Consider the following 27,826-nt stretch of genomic DNA (forward strand, 5'->3'; position numbering starts at 1 on the left):
CTCTGCTGTCCCCTTCTCTTTTTGCTTTCAGTCTTTCCCAACATCAGGGTCTTTTCCAGTGAGTCCTGTCTTCTCAAAACGTGGTCAAAGTATTTAAGCTTCAGCTTCAGTATTTGACCTTCAACTGAGTAGTCTAAATTAATTTCTTCAAGGTATTGACTGATTTTATCTCCTTGCTATCCAAGGGACTTTCAAAAGTCTTCTCCAGCACCACATTCCCCTCATTTTAGAGAAGAGAAGATAGGCTAGGCAGTGCTGTGGATAGAGTACTGAGTCTTCTGTCAGGAAGATTTGAGTTCAAATAAGACCTCAGATATTTGCTGTCTGTGTGATCCTGAGCAAGTTCCTTAACCTCTATTTGTCTCAGTTTCCTCAATGGTAAAATGGGAATAATAACAACAACAACCTTGAAGAATTATAAGGATCAAATAAAAGATTATCTGTAAAGTGCTTTACTTTACACTGCCTGGCACATAGTAAGTCCTTAGGAAATGCTTGTTTCCTTCCTTTCTGGTGAGATTAAGTGGCCTAATCAAAGTCACACAGGTGATCAGTTGAAAAATTCAGGACAGATCCCCTGGAATTCTTGGCTCCTTATCCATTCAACAGATATTTACTGATCACTTGCTTTGTAGAAGTGGCCTTACAATCTAGTTGGGAAGATTTGGTGCACACATGAAGAGATAGATTATATTGCCTGGTACTGGTATAGCTCAGGCAGTTGGGGAAGACTTCCTAGAAGAGGAAAGTTTTGAAATGGGGCTTAGAAGGATGGAAAAATTTAGAAGGATGGACCAAAGGAAAGGAAGAACATGTATGGGAAACATGTAACAGCAGGTTCAACTATGCTAATAGTGCAAGAGAGGGCAGGAAATGTATGTAGGGGCAAGATGGTAGAGGGCCTTGTCTAATTAAGTTTGGAGAGGGTCCTATTCAGTCTCTGCCACTAACTAGTTGTGTTACCTTGGAAAAGTCATTTACTGGGCTTTCCTTTCCCCATGTGTAAAATGAGGGAGCTGTGATGGGAGATCTCTCAGGTCCCTTCCAGGCTTAACATTCTCTGATCTGAATTTGCCTAATGAACCTGTTTAAGTGAAGGGGACCTGCACTGGAGTGTTTTAGCAGGAGGAAGCTAACATTGAGGTGCAGGACCAATAAGTAATGGGAAAGCACTGGTCTAGTTGTCAGAGGACCTGAACTTGGGTCTCAGCTCTGCCAGTCAACTCGCTGTGTGAGCTAATGATCCTGCCAGATCACCTTCCCCCTGGACATCCATTTCTTCCACTGTAAAATCAGATTTAACTACATGAACTTTTAGGTTCCTTCTAGTCCTAGAAATCTATGCTCTGTGTTCTAACATTTTATGTTCTAGGTTCCATTGTTCTGTGTTCAAATATTTTAGCTCTAACACTCTTTAAGTCCTTAAGATCCCATCCAGGTCTCATATTGTGTGTTTCTCTGCCCTATCATTATATATTCTGAAGGCCTTTCTAGCTCTCATATTCTGTGTTCTGTATTTTTTCATTATATAATCTAAATGCCTTTTAGCTCTACTATTTCTTTATTCTGTATTTTCTCATCCTGGCATCTCTAGCTCAAATATTCCATGTTCTATGTTCTATCACTCTGTTTTATTAGGGAACCAGAGTTAGAAATTATACCCATTCCCTAAAAGTAATTATTAGGACCTAATTTATTGGAAAATAGAATATTAAGGGTCAGAACTAAAAGAGAACTGAGAGATCATCTTGTCCAACCCTCTGGAAAGGCCTCTTCTAGCTCTGATATCCCGTGTTCTCTGTTCTGACACTCTGTATGTATCTTAATATCCTGGATTTGGTGTTCCTGCACTCTCTGTCCTAATGTCCTTTTTAGTTTGCATGATTCAAAGGTTCTTTCAAACTCTGCCTTAAAATTACAATTTTAAAGCCCTTACTTGCTCTAACAGTTGAAGATGCTATGGGAAAAGGCAGATTGTCAGAAGAAATACAAGTGACATTTAGTAGACAATTCCCCTACTGGACTGTAAGGTTCAGAGAACACAATTGAGTGCTAAGCTTAATTTCTTTAATTAGGGAGAGAGGGACTAAGCATTTCTAATATTATGTCTTTTGATCCTCACAACAACCCTGAGAGACAGATACTATTATTATTCCCATTTTACAGTTGAAGAAACTGTGATAGCAATTAAGTGAATCAGGACTACCTAGCTAGTAAGTCTCTGAGGCTAGATTTGAACTCAGGTCTTCCTGACTCCGGGCCCAGCACTCTATCCACTGTGCCACCTAGCTTCCTCTCATCAGCAAGAAGATGTTCTCTAAAAATATCAAAGATTTTTTAATTGAAATGAATTACAAAGAATATGGGCACTCAAAGTTGAAAGTATCAGGTAGTAGATTTGAGGGAACTGGCTCTTGTTGGAAATATGAACAATCAGATGACTTGGGCAGCTAGGTGACCCAGTGGATAGAGTGCCTGGCCTGGCATTAGGAAGACTCATCTGGGCATATCACATAACCTTGTTTGCTTCTGTTTCCTCATCTGTCAAATGAGCTGGAGAAGAAAATAGCAAACCACTCTATTATCTTTGCCCAGAAAACCCCAAATGGGATCGGGGATTGTTAAACATGACTGAAGAACAACTAAAAAATCAGATGACTTAATAGCAGCTTTGTTCAGAAAGAAGTTGAACTCAAAGATTTTAGTCACTAAATCTGTTTCACCCATTTTTCATTCACCAAAATTATTTCTTCATCTGAAACAGTATTACCATAGTCATCTGTATTTAAAATCAAAACAAAAAAGTTCTAAGTTTTGTGTATCTAGAAATTATATATATCTTGAGCACTTTTTAAATGCTAATGGATTAATTGATCTTTCCCCTCTAGGTTTTTCTCAACATCCTAGCTTCTCACCATGTCTGACCCCATCACTCTCAATGTTGGAGGGAAGCTATATACTACATCCCTGTCAACTCTGACCAGTTTTCCTGACTCCATGCTAGGAGCCATGTTCAGTGGGAAGATGCCCACCAAGAAAGACAGCCAAGGCAACTGCTTCATTGACCGTGATGGCAAGGTCTTCCGCTACATCCTGAACTTCTTGCGGACTTCCCATCTGGACCTGCCTGAGGATTTCCAAGAGATGGGGCTACTCCGGAGAGAAGCCGACTTCTATCAAGTGCAACCCTTGATCGAAGCCCTTCAGGAAAAGGAGGTGGAGCTGTCCAAGGCAGAGAAGAACGCCATGCTCAACATCACCCTAAACAAACGTGTGCAGAACATCCATTTCACCGTCCGAGAAGCACCGCAGATCTACAGCTTGTCCTCTTCCGACATGGAGGTCTTCAATGCTAACATCTTCAGCACCTCGGGCCTTTTCCTGAAGCTCTTGGGCTCTAAGCTCTTCTACTGCTTCAATGGCAACTTGTCTTCCATCTCCAGCTACTTGCAAGACCCAAACCATCTCACTTTGGATTGGGTGGCCAGCGTGGATGGCTTGCCTGAGGAAGAATACACCAAGCAGAATTTAAAGAGACTGTGGGTGGTACCCGCCAACAAGCAAATTAATAGTTTCCAAGTGTTTGTAGAGGAGGTATTGAAAATCGCACTCAGCGATGGCTTTTGTGTGGATTCTTCCCACCCACACCTGTCTGATTTTATGAATAATAAGATTATTCGATTAATACGCTATAGGTAGAATGGCCCAGCTTCCAGCAGATCTGCAGTCCACAAGATAACACAAGGTCAACAGAGTGTTTCTCTTAAAGCACCAGCTAAGAAACACTCACCAGCAGTGTGATACAGAATCATATACTAATGTGTATTAATCACTAAGCAGGAGTTGATTTCCCCCCATAATGTAGCTATCTGTTTGCCCTTTCAGAATGTGTTCTCTAGTCAGAGAGAGCATTCTTCTCTAGGTTTGTCAGGGTTCTGCTTGTGTATTGCCAGGGATAGAGAGTCTCCCAATGTTCTTCAAAGGAGGCAGCTGATGGTATTTATGGCTAGGGCAAAGGAGTGGCAGACTCACTTTGTGGATTGCCTTCCCCTCTCTATCACTGGCCAGGACCATCGTTAACCCATCTGTGCCACGTTGGGGGGGAGGGGGATCTGTGAGGCTTGTAAAATCTATTCACTGCTCTAGGATCCTGGTTTCCAAGCCAAGCTTGTTTCATCCATAAGCAAGTGAATTTCTGTAACCCCATAGTTATTTATAGAGAAGGCCAAACATGTTTGGCTTCATTGGAGCTATGCTGTGATCTTGGAGATTTTCTTTTCCACTCCAGCAATAATCTCCAAGAAAGGGGGAGGAGGCAGGAAGAAATTGGAAAGGCAAATTAGAGCAGGGAACAAGTCATAAGAAAGAAAAGTTTTGTTCTAAGCTTGACCACAGCTTAGAACATGGACCTTAGTCATGGTCCTTAAGTCTATTGATCAAGAGCACCTGGACCTTTGGGGAGAAGAAATACTCTGTCATCACATTATTGCTACCAAGTTCCATGGTCTCCAGTGAAGAGGTGATTTTACCGAGACTAGTGCCTTATATTATACCTAAATAAGTGTTAATCCCTTTAGAGCGCCCACCCACATGTTTGTGCCCAACCAGACAGCCTTTGCTAAAGGCTCTTTCTGGACTCTTAAGCAAAAGCTGGAACAAGGAGTGGAAATTACAGGAGTTGGGTAGAAATTTCAGCTTAGGATGAAGAATACCTTCCTAACAACTAGAGCTTTCTGAAAAAGAATGTATTTGTCTTATTGGAGGGGGCAGAATTCTCTGTCACTGGGAGTGATGACAGAGTTCCTAGAAACATAGAATCTCAAAGCTGGCAAAGACATCTGAGGCCATCTAATCCAAACCATATGTACCCCATCACCACCACATGCCCAATGGGTGGTCATCCAGCCTTTGCTTAAAGATCTCCACTGATGGGAAAACCACTGCCCTCCAAGGCAGCCTATTCCAGTTTAGTACAACTCTAATGATTAGGAATTTTTTTCCTCACCCTGAGCTTGAATTAGCTCCATTTTAATTTCCACTCATTGGTCCTTCTTCTGGGACCAAGCTGAGCAAATCTAATCCTTCTTTTATATGATGGCCCATCAAATACTTGAAATTGGCTAAATGTTCCCTTGAAGTCTTCTCTAAAGCAAATATCCCCAGCCCTCCTAACCTGGCATGATCTCCAGCCTCCTTGACTTCTCTTTGCTCTCCTTGTATGTATTCTAGTTGCCACTACTCCCCCTAAAACATGGCACTAAATGTAATACTACATATGAACATATGCCATAGGACAGTAGGACTAACATTTCCCTCACTGGACATTCCATTTCTTTGTGCTAATAGCACTCTAGAAATAGTTAAGGGCCATGTTCCCTCTCTCTCATCTCACCTGGAAGAACTGATAATAATATCAGGTTGTCAATATCCTCCCTCAAATGTGGTACCCAGAACTGAACACAGTACTCTAAGAGATATCTGACCAGGGCAGCATACTACTGCAGGACTTATCACCTCTCTCATTCTGGAAACTATGCTTCTGTGAATGAAGCCTGAGCTCATGTTAGTTGGGTGCAACCATTGTCTTACACCATTGGAAATCAGTCCTGCTACTTCATAGTCACACCTGGAACACACACTGTTTGGGTCAGGTACAGGTCAAGAAAGCCAGGGGCGAGGGCACCCTCCTGGCTCTGCAGAATCCCAGTTGGTGATGAGTGGTGCAAACCTCCATACTGCACCCTATGAGATGCCACTGGACCAGCAGCCTTAGGACCCCCAGATGGTCCTCTTATTTTTGACAAAGCTCATTCAGCTGAGCCACAAAAACTCAAACTTGGATCATTCCTCTCCATGACAACAAAGCACAGGAATCTGAGATGCTTAACTTGCTGTTGGCTAATGCTGGGCAAGCTAATGGCTCCATGGGCCCCTGGAGAAACCTATATAGCTACATTCTCTGTGGGGCACTGGGCATGTCTAGCTTTCTTTATGCAATAAATTGTATGGCTTCAATGCAGCACAATTCCTGAGTCTCTTGTGGTGTTTCTTCTCATGTTTGAGAGTCTACGTTGTTGGTGAACCCTGGTATGGAACCAAATTTTGGCCCCAGTGACTACCAGCTATTGTGGCCTGGCACCTAGTTGTGTGTCCCTGGGCAAATCACTTTATCTCTCCAAGCCTCAGTTTCCTCATCTGTAAAAATCAACTAGGTGGTGCAGTGAGCAAGAGCATTGGACTGAGTTGGGAAGACCTTAGTTCAAATCCTTTCTCAGATACTTAACTAGGTAGGTAGCTGATTTAGTGCTTTATAAAGCACTTGGAAAACCTTAAAGTACTATATAAAGACTGGTTATTATTATTATTAAAATGGGGGAAATAATGCTTGCCCTATCTCCCTCCCAACCCAGGGATGTTGTATAGAAAACCTTTTGTAAATCTTACAGGGCAATAGAAATATGAGGTTATCAAGTGTCCTGGTGTAATGGAGTATTGGACCTTGGGTTCAAGTCCTAATTCTGAAACTAGCTGGGCAAGTCACAGCTTCTCTGAGCTTCAAGTTCGTAATCTATAAAATGGGGATAATATATGCACTACCTCACAGGGTTGTTTTAAAAATTTTAATGTGCTATAGATAGGAATTAGTATTGAAGTTATCAAATATAACTTTGCCATCTAATATTAGGATGTAATAGAATTAATACAATTTATAATATAAATATGTTACTCAATGTAAAGTTTAATAAGTTTAAACTTAAAGTCACTTAACTGATTGACTCAGTAATTAGCAAACCTACAATTTTATCTCTAATGCAGAAAACTACAGTTCCTGGGCAAAGGGTTCTATTTCCAGAGCTGTGGTTTTCTAGCTTGGCCCTGCCACTGATGTGTCATTTGACATTGAGAAAGTCAGTTCATCTTTCTGGGTCTGGGTGCTGTTCTTTTCACTGCACCCCCCTCCTCTGTTTAATTATCTTTATTTCCCCCTTCTTCCTCCCTTGTCTATGTGGCCCAATCCTTTAACCCCATAACAGACATCTGCCTCCTTTATTTTAAAGACCAAGATCATCCTTCATAAATTCTCTCAAGACCCCTAGGCCTTTCTATGTCCTCTCTCTTCCTCTTCCTTCTTTCCAGAAGATGAGATAGCTCTCCTCACTGCCAAAGCTAACACTGAGGCATAGACTTAGAATTAGAAAGGACAACAGAGGACTAGTCCAACCTTCTCGTTTTACAGATGAAAAAAACTCATGTCTAGTGAGCTTAGATGAATTGTCTGAGGTCACAGAAGTAATAAATGTCAGGGTTGGGATTAGGATTCAGCTCCTTACAATCTAAATCTATCTTTCCAGCCCACCATGCTATTTTGGGGCCTTTTGTTCCCCATTCCCCTCTGTACACACACACACATACATGCACAACTTTGATCTTTTCCTTTCCATTGGCTTGTTTTATTTACAAGCATTCTCAGATCTCATTATTTTTTAAAAAGAAAAAAAAGAAGAAACACAACTATTAAAAACAACCCACTTGGGGGCAGCTGGGAGGCTCATTGGATTGAGAGTCAGGTCCAGAGATGGGAGGTCCTAGGTTCAAATATGGCTTCAGACACTTCCCAGCTGGATGACCCTGGTCAAGTCACTTAACCCCCATTGCCTAGCCCTTACCACTCTTTTGTCTTAGAACCAATACCCAGTATTGATTCTAAGGCAGAAGGTAAGGGTTAAAAAAAAAAAAAAGAAAGAACCCACTTTCCTTAGACTCTGCTACCCGGGGTAAGATGGCCCAATATGCTGAGGAAAGGTCCAGAATGAAAAGTATGGTTTAACCATACAAAAAGTCAAGAGTAGGACTAAAGGGAGAAAGAAGACAGGCCACTCTAGAACCTGAGGAATGATCAAAACAGATATTGAAGTGTGGTCAGATGAAGAGAGCAGTGTCAAGCAAACCTAGAGAGGAGGAAGTATCCAGAAAAAGGTGACCAACAGTGTTGAATGCTATAAAAATGACAAGAAGAATGAGGATTGAGAAAAGTCCATTAGATTTGGCCATTAAGACATTATTGTTAACTAAAGAGAACAATTTCAGTTAAATGGTGAGGTTAGAAGCCAAGTTGCAGAGGATTTAGAAAAGAATGAGAAGAAACAGGAGCACTAAATATAGACAGTTTTCTCAAAGAGTTTAGCCATGAGGATGGCTAAGATGGAGATATATAGATGGGGAGATAAAGGGGACAAGCCAGCAAGGATGGTTACATCAAGCAAGGGATGAATGTTTTTGTTGGTAGTAGGAAAGGACTCAGTAAACAGGAAGAAATTAAAGATAAGAGAGTGTGGAGATGATCAGCTGGAGAAGATGGGAGGGGATGGAATCAAGGTCATAATGTAAAGGAGTTAGCTTTGGTAAGAAGGGCCACTTCTTCATGGAAGACCAGAGTGAGGGAAATAGTGGGAGAAAATATCTGAATGATATGAAAGAGAAAGAGGAGAGAAAAGAGAGGCTTGGTGAATGGCCTCCATTTTTTTCTGGAAGTACCATGCAATGTCTTCAGCAGAGAGGATTGAGAAGAGGCCATTTTGGGAGAAGCTTTAGAAGAGTTTGGGAAGGTTTAGAACAGCTATTGTAGAAAATGAGGTAGTAAATTGATTAAAGAAGAACTAAATAATTACTTTGTTCAATGATAACCCAGTTGAGATTATGTAACAAATTTGTAGAGGGCCCATTTAGCTCTATTTCATAATTTTCTTTAGCTCCACTCAAACAAAGGAATGGCAGGTTGGGGATAGGGATAGGTATTATCTTCTTTGGGGCTAATAATCTCTTGGATAGTTTGAGTATAAAAGGATGGGAGAATGTTAATCATTAGAGCAGTTAATCATTAGGTGGCACAGTAGATAAAATGCCAGGCCTGAAGTCTGGAAAACCTAAGTTCAAATCCAGTCTCAGACTCTTGGACAAGTCTTTTAACCCTGTTTGCCTCAATTTCCTCATCTGTGAAATGAACTGGAGAAGGAAATGGCAAACCACTCCTGTGTCTTTGCCCAGAAAACTCCCAAATAAGTCAAGAAGAGTTGGACATAACTGAAACAACTAAGCAACAACAATGATAATCAGTGAGGACTGAGTCTAGGCAGAGTTATCAGTGTTTGAGAGAAGTCCATGGAGGGAATATTGAGATACAGATACTCCACTGAGTTTCAACATGGTGGCAGCCTGACAATACTATGTCTTTTGAGACCCCAGAAGACCTACCTCAAAGTAGACTGGAGCCCATGGAGGAATGGGACTCTGATCAGTAAATTGGTCTGTCTTGCTTGTGCTGGAGAAGCAGAAAAGAGAAGAGAACTTGTTCCCAGAAGTCACTGGAGCCCTGAAAATTGTCCAAGACAGGGCCCCACTGCAGGGAGAGGTGGACCTGGAACTCCTTTGCTGCACTGGAGAGGGCCCTGTTACAGGGCTTGATGTACAAGATAGTAGGCAGCAGTAGAGTCTTGTCAATATATGATCAAACTTCATCTTGAACTCCTTCACTGGGTTATCATCCTCTTCCTGCCTCCTCAGTGTGATTCTTGGCCCTTTTTCTTTCTTTCTCTATACTCTATCCTTTAGTGATCTCAGCTGCTCCAATGATCATCTATGTGTAGATAACCCCCAAATCTACATAGCCCCAAACTTTATAAACCCTGAACTTCAATCCTGAATTTCCAGATGGTTGCTGGACATCACCACCTCATTATCCTGCCAGCATCTGAAACTCTTGTCCAAAACGAAACTTATCATAATCATTCTCCCCACCAAAAAGAAGAAAAAGTGCCTATCTCCCCAAATTCATTATTTACATTGATGGATCACTATCCTCTTAGTGATTTAATCATAGAATGTCCCAGAATCACAGAATTTTAGTTTGATGTGGCCTCAGCAGCCATCTACACCAATCCATTCCTGACCAAGGATTCCTCCATAGCTTATCCAACAAGTGGTCATCCAAATTCTGTTTGACATGGAGAGCCACCACCTCCAGGCCAATCTACTTTTACATCATTAGGAAATTTTTGCTTACAGAAGGCCCAAATTTGTCTTTTTTGCAATGTCCGCCCTTTGCTGCTAGTCTGCCCATTATGGTCAAGTGAAAGAAGTTCAACATAGCTTTCTGGTGAGGACAGCTCTTCAAATATTTGAAGAGAGCTCTCATATCCCAGCCCCCCAAGACCTAATTATTGTCTTCTCCAGGCTAATCATCTAAATTCCTTCACCTGGTTTTCACTGGGTGTAAACTTGAATTCTTCTAGTTGCCTTAATCTAGATACTCAACTTATCTATACAGTTCTTAGTACCAAGAAATTATCATAATACTACATAATACATATAGATAGGTCTGATCAGGACAGAGCACAGCAGCACTCTCATCTTTTCATTCTTGAAAACTAGTCTTCTTTTAACACAGCTTAAGATTATAATGGCTTTCTCTACTGCTAAGGTTAACTTGTATTAAGATTGTAGTCCTCCAAGACCCTAAGATTTTTTTCTCTCTTTTTTTTTTAACCCTTACTTTCTGCCTTAGAATTGATGCTAAGTATCAGTTCCAAGGCAGGAGAGTAGTAAGGGCTAGGCAATTGGAACTGTGACTTGCCTGAATTCACACAACTAGCAAGTGTCTGGGGTCAAATTTGAACCCCAAACTTACTGTCTCCAAGCCAGCTTCTCTATCCACTAAACCACCCAGATCCCTCCCTAAGATTCTTTTCAGATAAACTGCTACTTAACCACTCCTTCACAAATTTCTACTTGTGAAATGGTTTTTCCTTGAGCCCAAGTATATTCCTATTACAATTCATCTTATTGCTTGTAGCCCACAGTAATTACTATTATTATCATCCCCCTTTTACAGATAAAGAAGCTGAGAAATCAAGGTTAAGTGACTTTACAAAACATTGCCTCTCATTCTTTCTCCCAACATATCATTTGAAACAAAAAATATAAAATGCTCAGATTAATTCTCAAATAGAGAATTTATAGCCAATCTTAGAAATAGAAAATAAACAAGCCATAAATTGAACTCCCAAAGCAAAAACACTGGGACCAGATGAATTTTACAAGCAAATTATATTAAACATTCAAAGAATGACTAATTTCAATATTACCTAAACTCCTTGGGGAAAAATAGGAAGAGATTCCTACAAAATTTCTTCTATGATACAATAGTCTTGATACCTAAACCAGAGATTCAAAACAGAAATGAAACTATAAACCAATATCCTTAATGAACATTAATGGAAAACATTTAAAAACAAAATACAGTGATCCCTCACCTATCATGGGAATTTGTTCTAGAGACCCCACAATAGGCGAAAATCCACGAAATAGTGGGAGAGCAAATCAACCGATGCTACAGTCACTGAGCCAACCAGTGCCCAGGATACAGAACATAGCACTGTGGTTGGTCAGCTTTGCGCAAGTGGTAGTGGTGTACTGCATTTCAATTGTATACAGTACAATAGTATAGTATACCTGTCACATCTATGGGAAAGAAAGGAATTTAAGACCAAGCTAGAAATAGAGAATATCACCAAATGTAAAGTGAATAATTTTGATTACATTAAATTAAAAAGGTTTTGTACAAACAAACCCAATGCATCCAAAATTAGAAAGGAAGCAACAAATTGGGGGAAAAAATCTTTATAACAAAAACCTCTGATGAAGATTTAATTTCTTGAATATATAAGGAGCTAAATCAATTGTACAAAAAAATCAAGCTATTCCCCAATTGATAAATGGGCAAGGGACATGAATAGGCAGTTTTCAGATAAAGAAATCAAAACTATCAATAAGCACATGAAAAAGTCTTCTAAATCTCTTATAATTAGAGAAATGCAAATCAAAACAACTCTGAGGTACCACCTCACACCTAGCAGATTGGCTAATATGACAGCAAAGGAAAGTAGTGAATGCTGGAGGGGATGTGGCAAAGTAGGGACATTAATTCATTGTTGGTGGAGTTGTGAACTGATCCAACCATTCTGGAGGGCAATTTGGAACTATGTCCAAAGGGCTTTAAATGAATGCCTGCCCTTTGACCCAGTCATACCATTTGTTGGGTCTGTACCCCAAAGAGATAATAAGGGGAAATACTTGTACAAAAATATTTATAGCTGCGCTCTTTGTGGAGGCAAAAAAACTGGAAAATGAGGGGATGCCCTTTGTTTGGAGAAATGACTGAACAAATTGTGGTATCTGTTGGTGATGGAATTCTACTCTGTTAAAAAGAATAATGAACTGGAGGAATTCTATATGAACTGGAACGACCTCCAGGAATTGATGTAGAGTGAAAGAAGGAGAACCAGGAGAATGTTGTACACAGAGACATAATGGACTTCTCTATTAGCAGCAATGCAGTGATCCAGGAAAATTCTGAGGGACTTATGAAAAAGAATGTTATCCATATCCAGAGTAGAAACACAAAAGAAAAACATTTCCTTGATCACATGGTTCAATGGGGATATAGTTGAGGATGTAGACTCTAAATAATCACTCCAATGCAAATATTAATAATATGGAAATAGGTCTTGATCAATGATACATGTAAAACCCAGTTAAATTGCTCATTTGACTACAGGAGGGGGGAAGGAGGAAGGGGGGGAAGAATACAAATCATGTAAGCATGGAAAAATATTCTTAATTAATTAAAAATAAACAAAAGAAACAGAGACTACAGTAACAAACCACAAAGGCCACACACTAAGATCAGGTTGGATTTATATCAGAAATGCAGGGTTGGTTGGTTATTAGCCAAACTATCAACAATATGGACTATATTAATAAGAACAATAAAATTCATATGATCCTAACAATAGATGCAAGATATGATATCCATTTCTGTTTTTAAAAAATACTAGGGAACTTAAGTCACTTGACAGTGACTTAAAATAGTCAAGAAATATCTTTTTGGTGCACTTAATGCAAAGCCATGTACAAAGTAAGCCCTGAATAATTTTTTAAATGGAATTGAACTTTCTACCATATCACCTTTTAAAATAATCAATTATTATTATGTCTCTCCTTCCCCTCCCCTATCCAGTGACCATCCCAGTGTTTTTCATGTAGTATACTGTTAATGATGGCTGAATTAAATTAAATTGAATAACCTCTCTGACAATTTGGATCACTGAACTATGTTCCTTTGCAAACTATCTTTTTCTGAAAAATGGAAATAAAGCTGGAAGAGCTCAGTCTTTTTTTTCCTAACCAATTGTTATAAAAGCATTTCCTCTTTCCCCATTATTAAGGGCTCTGCTGTATAAATGTTGCTAGGAGACAGAGACCAACAGGAAAATTAGTTCACTTAGATGAGACATCAGGAAATTGACACTCCTTCATAATACATTTTTTATGTTGCGAAGTCTTTCAAGAATGAGATTCATTGGTTAAAATATGAAGACTCTAACCCTAGGAGCCTTTGAAGACAAAACTCAGTTACATAAGCAATGCTGTTTCATTACTGAGCAAAAATGCCATTTTTTTTTGGCTCGGGTAAGTCAAAGAATGGAGACTTCGGTGGAAATTCAGAAAATTGATGTTTGTAGGATATTTACCAATCCAGGAAGGCTGCTTCCTAGAACTATAAAAAATAAGATCTGAAAGAGAACTTACATCAAAGAATAGAGAATATTTGGGCTGGAAAAGACTTTAGAACACAGAAAATAGGGTTTTTTGGGACTATAAGGGACCTTAGAACATATGGCAGAGCATGAAAATAGGCTTAGAACACAGAATGACAGAGCTAGGAAAGGCCTTAAAACATATAATGTTGGAGCTTGAAAGAAACATAGAATACAGGATATTAACATAGAAGATGTAGAATGTTAGAAATGAAGACCTTAAATTATTTCATGTTTTTAGTCATTTTTCAGTTGTGTCTGACTCATCATGACCCCATTTAGGGTTTTCTTGGCAGAGATACTAGAGTGGTTTGCCATTTACTTCTCCAGCTCATTTTAAGGAAATTGAGACAAACAGGGTTAAGTGGTTTGTCCAGGGTCACAAGCTAGTTGGTGTCTAAGGCCATATTTAAATTCAAATCTTCCTGTCTCCAGGCTGAGCACACCACCTAGTTGTCCAAACTGTTTTGGTGATTTGATCAAAACCCAATGAGATTGGGACACAAAACCAAAACCAAAAAGAGTCCCCACTATCAAGGAGCTATATGTGTCAACAGATAACAGTAAACAAATAATTTCATAAGGAAGAAAGCACTAATACTAGAGGGAAGCAGGAAAAGTTTTTCTGTAGAACTTTGAAGGAAACCAAGGGTTCTGAGAATTAATGGGGAGGAGAGGCTACATCTTGGGCATGGAGGTCAACCTGTTCAAAGATCGGGAGTTAGAAGGCCAGGTTTGGAGAACAGCAAGCCCAGTGGACAGAACTCCAGGCCTCGAGTCAGGAAGGCTCATCTTAGCATGACTGAAAAACAACTGAATGACAACAAGCTGATCATTTTGCAAGATGGATGTGTGAATTGCGGAAACATGAAATATGAGGGGAGCAATTTAAAAAAGGCTAAAACCAAATTATGAAAAGCTCAAAAAGCAAAGATAAAAAGCTTGTATTTTGTCCTAGAGACAACAGGGTCCAGCCCATCTCTGAACAACAATAAAAGGGCTAGATGACCTCTCAGGTTTTTTTTCTCACTCTGACCTTTTATATTCTATTTTCTAACAAACTATGTCCTAATAGTTAGTCTTAGGGAATGGGCATAATTTCTATTTCTGGTTCCCTTTTTTGTCAAAGAGCATTTACCATAAGCTCCCCCAGATTTCTTTTGCTGCCTTATATTCATTGCCCCTTCCTCAGTCCTACTCCAAGACACTGAGAAAAATGGCGGCTAAGATGGAGATGAAATCAAGCTGAACCTTGGCCTTCTGATCATATAGGGATTCTTTCATCTATTGATCAACAGGAAATCCTAGGCTTAGATACATGGGAGACTGATCTAAGCCCAAAAGCTGAGGCAATATACTATGGGAAACCTCAGGAAGGAGAGATCCCTTTTAGCTGGGGACACAGAGGTAGGCCAGAGAAGGCTTTTTGAATTAGACCTTTAAAAAATGGAAAGATGCCAATAGATAAAGATTAGGGGAAGTGGAAGTCTGTTCCAGGCATAAGAGAGGGTATGAATAGACCAAAATCAATGAAAGTCAAAGACATAATAGGGGAGAGGAATAGTCTAGTTTGTAAGCTGGACCACGTACTCAATAAAGAAGAGAAGTAAAAGAGAAGGCTGGAAAAGCAGATAAAAAATAATAAAGCAGATAACATCAATAATAATAATACTTAGAATGTATATAGCAATTTAACATTTGAAAAATACCATATATGTACTATATCGTATTTGATTTTCACAACAATCTTATGAGACAAAACTATTATTTATTGCTGTTCAGTCATTTTTATGTCTGACTTTTTGTGACCCCATATGGTGTTTTCTTGGAAAAAATACTGGAATAGTTTGTCATTTTCTTCTCCACCTCATTTTACAAATGAGGAAACTGAGACCAATAGGGCTAAGTGACTTACCAACAGTCACACAGCTTGTAAGTGTCTGAGGCTAAATCTGAGATCAGGAAGAGGAGTTTTCCAGAATCCAGACCAAGTACTCTACCCACTGTACCACCTATTAAATGTCCAATAATAGCCCAATACTATTATTATCCCCATTTTTACAGATAAAGAAACTGAGTTTGGGAGAAGTTAAGTGATATACCTAGTGTCACATAGTTAATAAATACGTATGGTGGGATTCTAACTCATGTCTTCCTGATTCCAAGTCCAGCACACGGTCCATTGAATTACCTATTTGTTTCTAGTATAGAAAATCTGAACTCAAAGACAAATCAGATATGGAAGGAAGGGAGGAATAAAAGAAGGAAGGAAGGGAAGATTTTTAAGAAGGGACCTAAAGAAGGGGACATCTAGGTGGTTCAGTGGATTGAGAGCCAGACCTAGAGATGAGAGGTCCTAAATTCAAATCTGGCCTTGGATACTTCCTAGCTGTGTGACCCTGGGCAAATCACTTAATTCCCATTGCCTAACTCTGTTCTTCTGCCTTGATTTCATCTAGACTTCCTTGTACCTATGCAGAAATCCCCCCTACAATATGTCCAAAGATGGTTCATCTAGTCTTTGCTTGAAAACCTCTAGTGAGATTGGAACTCACTTCCTTGTCAAAGGCAGCCCCTCCACTTCTGGAGAGCCTCATTGTTAGGAAACTTTTCTTGACATCAAACCTAAATTGTCTTCCTTGCAGCTTCCACCCACCTCTGGTCCTCTAGGATGGAACAGAATAAATCTAATGCAGCAAAAGTGCCCCAGGAAGGTTGATCTCCACGACTTCTGAGGTCTCTTCTTGCTCTAAAATTCTATGGTTCTAGGTGACTCCAAGTTTGATTCTTTGTAAATCTTTAAAAAAATTTATAGAAATATTAATTGTTTTTCTTATGGAATCCTATGCTTCCTACAATAATGAATTGTGATATTGAATTGGTTTCACCCTTTTGTCCCCCCCAAACAGTTTGATTTTAAAGCTCAGGCTATGAAACTGGGTTAGATCTTTTGGCTAGATCTTTTACAAGAAAGATGGAGACTTGCTCCTTATTTATCTGTAAACAAGAACTCTCTTAGGTGATGAAATCAGCCATGATAGCCATGGTGGTCTAGTCACAAGGCAATGAGAGAAGGGTGGCTTGGTATCCTCTAACACCCTCCTCTTTCTGTGATGAAGTAGTGAGGGAGGAGTTAAGGTCTCTAAGACCATCACTTCCCTGTGTCCCAGTCTTCCAATCAGAAAACTCTTAGGATATCCTGGGTAGGAATTGGATGATGATGTCACAAAAGGCATAAAAGACATGCCAGAGAGGAGGTTGGCTTCTGTTTTGCCCCTCTCTTCTGGTTACATGATTTCTCTTTTTTTTTCTCTTCCTGAGCCTATCTGCTTTGTTGCTCACTCTTAAGCTTCTACTCTTCTCTGACCTAGCCTGGCTGCCTGGCTTGCTCACACTCATACCTCTCTCTCAAGTTGGCATTTGTTCAGACTGTGGAGGGGAGTCCATTGGCTGGTTAGATTTTCTTGAGTGGCTGATCAATAAATTAATATTTTATAATAAAATACAGCCTCTAGAGAATTTAATTGATTATATTACTTCCCCAAAACCTTTTTCACACATTAAACTTTTTCATATAGAGATCGTCTATTCCAAATCCTTCATATTAAAATGTTATTACTCTTTATTTCTTTACCTTTTATGGGCATTTCTCTACTTTTTAATTTAATTTTAATTGAAGAGTTTACACTTCACCTTCATTTCTGAATATGCCACTTCTCCCTTCTCTTCCAGAAACCTATCCCTTCTGACAAAAAAATTAAAACGAAAGAAGGAAAAAGTAATTTATGAAAATGAGCCCATATATTGCCTAAGTCAGACAATATATATATACAAAGTTCTCCACCTATAGTCTCTCCACTTCTATAAAGAAGGATGAGAATATATTTCCCTTTCTTTTTCAGTATTTGTTAATGCATTTTGTTTTCCATGACCTGAATCCCCACCTCCAACCCCCTTTCCCAGATAGCTCGTCACCTAATAAGAAGAGGAGGAAAGGAATTTAGGAAATTTCAACAGCTATTCAACCCATAGACTCCTACTTCAACAAAAAAGAGAAAAAAGGTACATGTTCTAATACCTTCTGTGAGATGAAGGTTGGGCATTAGTGACACATTTAATATTGTTTTACTTGTTTCTTTTTCTTTTCATTTGCATTATTGAGGTCAGAGAAGGGAGGCAGCTAGGTGGCTCAATGAAAAGAGTGCTAGAACTGAAGTTAGGAAGACTTTGAATTTAAATCCAGCTTTAGACACTAGCTATGTGACTCTGGGCAAGTATTTTAACATCAGTTTTCCTTAAACTGGAGAAGGAAATGGTGAACTGTCCCAGTATATTTGTGAAGAACATTCTATAGGTAGTATTGCTATGCTGTGATCCATAGGGTTGCGAAGAAATTGATAATGACTGAACAAGAAGTCATTGAAAATATGATTTTCCTTGCTTTATTTATTTCACTTTGTATCCGTGCTTTTCAGTATTCATGTGCTTCTCTGGAGTTATCTTTGTCATTGTCTTTTTTTATAAAGATATTTTATTTTTACCAATTACATGTAGTACCAAATTTCTACATAAATTTTCTGAAGTTATATGATCCAAATTATCTCCCTCCCTCCTTCCTTTCCCCCTCTAGAAGTTGGCAAGCAACTTGATGTGGGTTATACATGTATTATACAAAAAATATTTCCATATTATTCATTTTTGTAAGATAATAATCATATAAATTAGTCATTGTCTTTTGCAGAGCAATAATATTCCTCTATATTCATATACCACAATTTGCTTAATATTCCCCAATCATGGAATCATTTAATTTGAACACTGGAAGGGACTGTAACAGTCATCAAGTCCAACCCAGAAACAAAGTGAATCCATCCTCTACTATATATGATGAGTAACTATACCGTCTCAACTTGAAGATGTGCAAGGAAAGGAAACCTGCCAGAGCATTCTACTTTTGGACAATTTTCATTTTTAGGAAGATTTTCCCGATATCAGGCCTGAATTTGCCTCTTTGCACTATCCACTCACTACTCTTGATTTTGATCAAGCACTGGATATGGATAGGAAGATTCATCTTGTCTTTCCAATTTCAAATCTGGCCTTAGATGCTAAGTGTCAATTCACCATGCTTGCCTCATTTTCTTATCTATAAAATGAATTGGAGAAGGAAATAGCAAATCACTCTAGTATCTCTGCCTTGAAAACTCCAAATGGATGTAAAGATTAAAATTAATCATTAATAACTAAGTAATGTATTTTATAAAGTTTTATTAATAATAAGTAAAGCAAAAGAACTGCCTGAACTCAGCCCAGTCACAGGTCCAAGAGAGTGTGGGAGGAGTCACAGCAAACTTAAATACCATCACATAATCACACAAACATGGATACACAGGAGAGATTAAAGGGAATTTGGGGAAAGGTAGTTTTTTTTATATTTTAGGGGTTCAAGAATTTCTAACTATACATTACCCCTTGTGATCCTGCTGGGGAGACCAGTCTCCCCAAAAGGATCGTGGAAACATAACTAACTTATAAATTACAATAATTTGTGGATAAAAGGAAAAAAAGAACAAAACCAATGATTACTAGGTTGACAAAAAGCCAATTTGGAGGCATTCCCCTTGGCATAAGAGTATACATTCAAAACAAAGGCATTTCAACCCCCCATAGTTCAATTCACACCCCAAAGTTCACTCTGGATCTTCTGGTTCAGCCTGTGATCTCTACAGGCATCTATCTTCATGGCACATTCTGGATTCTGGGAGGTAGCAAGTTTCTTCTCCTAAAATTGCTCAAATTCAAATCAAAGTTCACAACAATAACTTGGGGCCCCTGAGGTGAATAATAGCAAATGCAGGGATCTACTCAGGAATGCATGGCTGAGTTATGAGGTATATAAATCAATTTGCAAAAGAAAATTAAAAAAACATCAAAAAATCCAAATAAAAGAGAAAAATAACTTGTAGATAAAATGCAAAAATGTAAAAGTCTTATGTCTAAAAATCTAAGTAAAGGAAAAACAAACCTATAATGTTGGTCCTTGAATCAGGGCACAATTAAAATGATTTAAGAAATTATACACTTACCCAATCAGTAGCTAGGACTACAGAAAGTTTGCCATACCATGAAAGACAGAAAAGGGACTAGATTAAAGGAGCCAGGTAAAGAGCCAAATTTGAGATACTTGGTATAATGGGGGACAAGGAAGACCTGCCTTTGACATATGTCAAAACAGTTGCAACCTTGTTCCCCAAACAAGTTCAAGTCCTCTTGTCTTGGCTCAAAATTTCATCAATCCCATTGGGATTTGGTTGTTTTGACTTTGTGCTCCATAGGCACTAGGCAGGTGCTCTGTGCTTCTGTAGCACTACTTGTATTCCTTCTCTTCTGGAATCAGACAGTATCATGAAGCAAAGTCCCATAATTTTTTAAACAATCAATGGTATTATTTTTATAGTCTAAAACTTTTGGGGTATGCATTAATATTAGAACAAATGTATTTTAAACTTATGTTACTGCAAAATCAAAATAAAAAAATTAAAGAAAAATCTTCTCAATGCTGTTGACATGTGCTTCAAATACAAAAAGGAGAGAAAAAAATAATACTGAAATACTATAATGCACATGCAAAGAAAAACAATAATAAAAAAGTTTTAAAAATCAAAAACATATAGCTTATAATCAGTGACACACTGTCAGCCATGTATGAGTACCAATGATTTTCAGAATAAAACAGTAATACAGTAGATAATGAACATTCAAAGAAGTACCAAAGTCCCCCAAATTCACAATAGCCCAGTTAATTACAATAGCAAATAAACCCACTATCATATTTTATATAAGTTGCTGTATGACATAAAAAACCTATGAACTGATGGATATTTGTCACAATTTTTTACAGACATAGAAAATCTTTCAACCTTGGCAAATATATTTTTAAACAAAGAAAAACTTATTTGTGTCTAGAACATCACCAAGAAATCTAGTTTGTTCTGATGGAAGTAAACTAAACTGAAGAGTATTGCAGGAGCTCTTTTTTCAACTTCCTGCCTCATAGAAACACCTTGGTAGGAACATCTCTTTGGTTCTCTACCTTTAATACAACATTTTTATAATAGAAATATAAATAGAAAATATCCATTCAGAAACCACTAGTTAATTAAAATTATTTCTGAAGACCCCTTAGAATTACCATTTAAATTCTTAGCTCATTAAATTCTCCAAAGGTTGCATACAACTTAACCAGTTTTGTTGAAATTCATCCATCATCATCTATGTGACAATTAACAAAAGCAAAAAAACAAACAAACACACAAAACCCAGCAGAAAAAGCTTTTTAAGGCAACATGTGATCTTCAATGGATCTAGGTTTGGACAAGATGTTCATGGGCTTATACACTATTTTGTTCTTTAGCAGAGGTAAAGGTACAAATTAAAGATCAATATAGGCAAAACATAGTATTTTAAAATGATTCAGTATTACAGAAATATATTGATTAGATTAATACAGATAATCTTTAAAAAAATTTAAACCTTAAAACAATCAGTAAATACAAAAATATAAATCAATGAGATGGTGCAGACAGGCAGTGAAGTCAAAATCCTTTTTACCAATTCCAAAAGACTTGTTCTATAGTATAGGAGGAGAATAAATTCAAAATAGTTAGCAATAAACTTCCATATCTTTTAAAGTTTCCTTCCCCTCCCCCAGTATTTATTATCCATCTGCATTTCTTTTGTCAGAGTTCTGAAGTTCATCATAGAGAGGGAGAATTCTGCACTGAACATAGTATGGAGGGATCTCAAATTGGATGTATTGTAGAGGTTGGGCAGGCCCAAGTGCCAAAAGTGTGTAGGAAGATGAATCTCCCCCTCTGAATCTCAGGATTATTCAAGCTCAAGGCAAGGATCCTTGTACCTAGGAACAGTAGTGAGAAAAGACACTCCAAAACTTTGAGCTGCTTGAGATAGGTAATGCACTGCTCTTTCATAGAGTGAGTCATGCTTTGTAACAAATTTACTCCTTAAATAAAAGTTAAACAAAAGGAGACCCTGACTAAAGAAAGAGATTTTTTAAAGGGTTTTTTACTAAAGTTTTTTTTTAAAATTTTATTTATTTATTTAGTCAATTACAAGGTTACAAGAATCATATTCTTTCCCTCCCCCCACCCTTCCGTAGCTGATGCTCAGTTCCACTGGGTATTACATGTGTCCTTGATCAAAACCTATTTCCATGTTGTTGATGTTTGCACTAGGATGTTCATTTAGAGTCCCCAATCATATTGACCCATGTAATCAAGCAGTTGTTTTTCTTCTGTGTTTCTACTCCCACAGTTTTTCCTCTGAATGTGGATAGTGTTCTTTCTCATAGATCCCTTTAACTTGTTCAGGATCACTGCATTACCACTAATGGAGAAGTCCATTACATTTGATTGTATCACAGAGTATCAGTCTCTGTGTACAATGTTCTCCTAGTTCTTCTTACATTTTGCATCAATTCCTGTAGGTTGTTCCAGTTCACATGGAATTCCTCCAGTTCATTATTCATTTGGGCATGATAGAATTCCATCATCAACAGACCACAATTTGTTCAGTCATTCCCCAATTGGAGGGCATCCCCTCATTTTCCATTTTTTTTGCCACCACAAAGAGAGCAGCTATGAATATTCTAGTACAAGTCTTTCTCCTTATTATCTCTTTGGAGTACAAACCCAGCAGTGATATGGCTGGATCAAAGAGCAGACAGGCTTTTATTGCCCTTTGGGCATAGTTCCAAATTGCCCTCCAGAATGGTTAGATTAATTCACAACTCCACCAGCAATGCATTATTGTTCCAACTTAGCCATATCCCCTCCAGCATTCATTACTTTCCATTGCTGTCATTACTAAAGGGTTTTTAAGAGCAATTCTTCTTTGTTCTCTTCCCTAAGGGCAAAACTTTGAGGGACAACAATAGTGTATTTGCATATGAAGGAATGGCATTTCGGTCAAGAGAGAGTGGGAAAAAGCAGGTTTATTTCCCAAAACTGACTTTAAATCCACTGATTTGGACTCCCTGCCCTCCCTGTGGAAAACCTTGAATAACAACTTTCTAAAATAGGAGTCTAGGGTCAGCTTAAAAAAAATCTGCTTGAAAATTAGAAGGGGTAGGGTTTCTTTTCTCCATGCTGAAAAATGGCTATGGCAGGCTGGAAAAACCCACATGGAGTGTGGAAAGGGAGTGGGGTGGGGTGGGGTGGGAGTGGGGTGGGGTGGGGCGGGAGTGGGGTGGAAATATTTTTATATGTTACCCTCTGTAAAAAGCCCCAAACGACTGGGATTGGCAGGCTCTTGTGGCAGGTCTGATCTTGGCAAGAGGAGGCTCCAAACTGGGTGGAGATCAGTGAGATGCTCAAGCAGATGGACGGGAGAAGCAGCAGGCAGTGGCCAGGCAGTGCAAGAGTGCAGGGCAGGAGTGTAGGCCCACTCTGTATCAGTCCAAAGGAAGAGATTTAAGAACAGCCTCACCAGGAGCAGGGTCTCAGGTCCAATCAGCAGATTCTTCTCCAGTCTCAACTCCAAAGAATGAAGAACTGTCACTCACAGGAAGTTCAACTCCAAGTAGAACTCCCAGTAAAAACTGCCACTCAGGAAGTTGTAACTCCCTTTTAAAGACACTTTCTTTTGTGTCACTTTCTGTGCCTTCCTCTAATTTTATGTCTACTAATCACAGTTGAAGCTTTGCTTTAGGACTGCCCAGGGGCAGTCAGTTTAATTCTGATTCACCACCCACTATTGCACATGTGGATCACAGACTCCCCCCCACTCAAGTGTGAATGGGGTGTTTACACCTTTGGTGATTAAATCTAAAAAATGGGCAGATCTCCCTACAACTGTAAGTAGCGTGCTTACACTTTGGGTGATTAAACCTAAAAATGGGCAGGGGTTACAATTTCATTTTCACAATCAGGGGAGAGTTAATTAATTTCATTTTCACAATCAGGGGAGAGTTGAATTTAATCTTCACACTAGACATAAGTAGAAATTTTGATGTCCAAATGCAAAATTCAAGAGAAGCAAATTCTTGAAGACAGCTATCATGTTCCTTCCCTTTCCTCCACCCTCCCCAGTCTTCTTTTCTCCCAGATAAATATACATGGTTTCATCAATTCTTATAGGTCATGGACCCAACCCTTTGCCATTCCGGTTGCTCTTCTCTGGACAGTCACTGTATCACTGTTCTTCATAAACTGTGGTGTCTAGAACTAAACATAATCATGTCTAAAGATGGGTTAAGTATAGTAGAACTATAACCTTCCTGCTCCTGGAAACTATGTTCCTCATAGTGCATAAATCAATGGATGTCTACTTTTTTTCTAGTTCTTTACTACCACATAAAACGCTATAATGAATATTTTGGTACATATAGGACATTCATATGTTTTTAACCTCCTTGAGACCTACAGGTCAAACTTCTGGGTCAAAAGACATGGACAATTTACTAGCTTTTTTAGTATAATTTCCAAATTGATTTCCAAAATGGTCAAACCAATTTACAGCCCCACCCACCAATAATATAATCATGTGCTTTTATTTCCATCACTGTCCAATACTGTCTATTCTCATCATTTGTTATCTTTGCCATTTTGTTGAGTGTAATCAAAATTCTTTTTATTTGACTATCTCTTATTGTTGGTGACTTGGAACAGTCTTTCATATGGTTACTAATAGCTTGCATTTCTTTATCGAGAACTTTTTTTGACTACTTACGTATTAGGAAATTGCTTTTATGTTTATGTTAGTTCCCTATGAATATAGGATATCAAACCATTATCAGAGATATTTGATCCAAAATTTTTTTTCACTTGACACCTTCCCTTCTTATGCTAGTATAACTCAGTCGAACTATTACAAAGAGGAATATTGATTTCAAAAGATAATTACAAATATTCAAACACACTTCCCCCTTCTTCTTTATACCATCTCAGTCTCTAGAGTTTGTGGCATCCACTTTGGGCACAACAGCTAGGAACCCAACCAAAGGATGACAGAACAGAGAGAGCAAACAACTTGGTTGCTCTACTTTTAAAGACTCAAGATAGCCAATAATGGTGGCTACCTCCTACCCACCTGGTAGAGACATAATGGGCTCTGTGTTTAGCAAACTAGGCATGCTCAAAAGCTAAGTTACACTGGTTTTGCTAGAACAAAGGCATTTAAATTTCATGTAATAAAAGTTACTTTATTTTTTGTGATTACCACTATCTTCCCTTAGCCATAGCTATAAAAGGCAGCTGATCTCCAACCCCATCATTTTGCAGAGAAAGCAGCTGAGACCCAGAAAGGGAAAGGGACTTGACTAAAATCACAGAACTAATAAGTAGCAAAAACAATACATGAATCTAAGTCATTTGATCCAAGATCTAATGCTTTTGACATACTCCCTTTTGAGCCAAAGAGAATTGTTTTGAGTGTGGGAGTGAGTGTGAAAGTTTGGACAAGACTCCATCTGGAAGTTTTGAAATAGCAGAAGGAAAATGAGAAAAACTCTCTGGATTGCTTTTGCTGACTAATTATTCAACAATCATAGAACAAAGACACTTGAAATTTGGTATTTGGCTAGACCTTTCTGAGAACAGTGCATTAGTCAAATTGGAAAGAATTTGACTAAATGGGCCCCTTTCTTTTTCGGAAGTAGTTGGAGTTTTGGTGTGGATGTTCCTAATTTTGTTTTGCATGAAGTTTTTTAGGAGGCAAAACACAAGCCTATACTGTAGATTTTCCAAGCTTAAAGCAATTAAGCTACACCAGAGGTTCATTGAGTTTCAAACAACAGTTAAGAGAAGTTACAGCCTCTCTGGATTCTCCCTTCCCTCTACCAACATTATACCAACCATTTCCTAGAACTCAGAAATGTACCATAAATTTTAGTTTTTGAGGACTCAAGATATTTGAAAACTACATAATCATGATCACAGTCATAAACAACATTTACATAGCCCTTTAATATTTATAAAGCACTTTATACACATTATCTTGTTTGGCCCTCACAACCAGTCACTAAGTCAACAGGCATTTACTAAGGTTTTGGCTATGCCAAACACTGTGCTAACTACTAGGGATACAAAGAAAGGTAAAACTGTCCATGCCCTCAAAAAACTTAGATGCTAATGGAGGAAATAACATGCAAACAACTATGCACAAATAGAAATATACAAGAAAAAAAGGGAAGTAATCTCAGAAGGAAAGCACTAGCTGAAGGAGGAAACAGGAGAAGCCTCTTGCAAAAAGCAAGATTTGAGCTGTCTTTTTTTTTCTTTAATAATATTTCCCCCCAATTGCATGTAAAGACAATTTTTAACATTCATTTTTTTAAATTTTGAGTTCCAAATTCTCTCCCTCTCTCTCTTCCCTTCCCCTTCCCTGAGACAATATGCGATTTGATATAGGTTATAAATGTGTAATCATGAAAAGCCTATTTCCATACTAGTCATGTTGTGAAAGAAGTCACACAGACAAAAAAATTTTTTTTTAAACTGAAAATTTGTATGCTTTGATGTGCATTCAGACTCCGTCAATTCTTTCTCTGGAAGTAGATAGCATCCTTTATCATAAGTCCTTTGGGATTGTCTTGGAATATTGCATTGCTGAGGATGGCTAACTCATTCACATTTGACCATCATATAAATTGTTATTGTATACAATAGTCCTACTTACTTCACTCTGAATCAATTTTCAGGTTTTCTGAAACCATCCTGAGTGTCAATCAAATACCACAACTTGTTTAGCCATTCCTCAATCCATGGACATTCCTTCAATTTCCAATTCTTTGCCATTGCAAAAAGAGCTGCTATCAATATTTTTGGACAATTATTACTTTTTCCTTTTTTATCTCTTTGGGATACAGACAAAGTAGTGGTATTCCTAGGACAAAGGGTATGCACAGTCTGTATCCCTTTGGACATAATTCCAAATTTTGAGCCGAGTCTTGAATAAAGCCAGGGTGAGGTAAGGTGAGACAGAAAAGCAACCCAGGTATGGGGGACAGCTATTGCAAAGGCACAGTCAGGAGACTGGGTGTCCAATGTGAGGAACAGTAAGAACAGGTCAATGACCCTAGATAATAGAATATTCAAAAGGGAAGAGAATATGAGAAAATTTGAAAAAAAGAAGTGACCATGTTATGAAGGACATTAAGAGCCAATAGAGGGGGGAACTAGGTGACTCAGTAGACTGATATCTAGGCCCAGAGATGAGAGGTCCTGAGTTCAAATTTGGTCTCAGATACTTCCTAGCTGTGTGACCCTGGGCAAGTCACTTAACCCCCATCGTCTAGCCCTTGCCACTCTTCTGCCTTGGAACCAATACACAATATTGATTCTAAGACAGAAGGTAAAGATTTTTTTTAAAGAGGCAATAGAGAATACTTTATAAATTCTGGAGGTAATAGGGAGCTTATTGTAGCAGCCATGGATCAGAGACTGCCAATCTATGACCATAGGGAAGGATAAGAAGTCTGTGATCCAGCAGGGTTAGAACTCCCACTAATAGAGAGCAGGAATAGGAGGAAATGGCATCTCCATTGCTCATATCCCCAAGCTGGGTCACAGATATAGTATGAACTGGAATCAGAAACCTGGGCCCAGGGATAGTCAAGATATGATGGTAAAAAGCATTCCCAGGCCAGAGGCTATATACTAGGCAAAGAGCACGAACAGAGAACGAAGCAGCAGCTCTATGCTGTGCCCAAGAGTAAAATCTCAGAGTTAGCCTCCATAATCTAGTCTGTAAGCTGCGTGCTTGGAGCGGAATGCTCAGACAGAGGAAGCCTGTAATTCTTTTGCTCTGAACCTATAAAACTTTTCAACTAACTGATAAGGGGCTAAGATCAATTGCACTTTGCTATAGCTCCAACCAGGGTCAAGCCTATTTACTCTTTAATTGTTCAGACTCAAACCAGGGTCACAGGCTTGCAAAGCTCAGAGCCAGACAGAAATTAGACTTCAATCTAGATCAAATTTATTTGAACTCACTAAAAGTTTGCAGGCCCCAAGACTGAGCCACCTTGAAGAGCATAGGATATAAAGAGGGAAAGCAGCAGCCAGAAACTCAAAGAATACAAATCAATGCCATAAGAGGCCCAGAAATTGCTTTCAAAAGTGTACAAAATCTGGAGCTAAAACAAAGTCCAA

General features: G+C 38.6%; 1 protein-coding gene across 9 annotated transcripts in view; it reads left to right on the forward strand.

Moving 5' to 3' along the window:
• Window positions 1-6,025, forward strand: part of KCTD21 (potassium channel tetramerization domain containing 21) — a 40,918-nt gene extending 34,893 nt beyond the window's left edge. For all 9 annotated transcript variants that reach the window (XM_007490888.2, XM_007490891.2, XM_007490890.2 and 6 more), the window contains one exon: window positions 2,889-6,025. In XM_007490888.2, coding sequence (XP_007490950.1) covers window positions 2,917-3,699 — 783 coding nt within the window. In that variant the 5' untranslated portion in view covers window positions 2,889-2,916 and the 3' untranslated portion in view covers window positions 3,700-6,025. The remainder of the gene's footprint in view (window positions 1-2,888) is intronic.
• The last annotated feature ends 21,801 nt before the right edge of the window (window positions 6,026-27,826 follow it).

This window comes from Monodelphis domestica, chromosome 4 (genome assembly GCF_027887165.1).
Source record: "Monodelphis domestica isolate mMonDom1 chromosome 4, mMonDom1.pri, whole genome shotgun sequence".
Classification (NCBI taxonomy): domain Eukaryota; kingdom Metazoa; phylum Chordata; class Mammalia; order Didelphimorphia; family Didelphidae; genus Monodelphis; species Monodelphis domestica.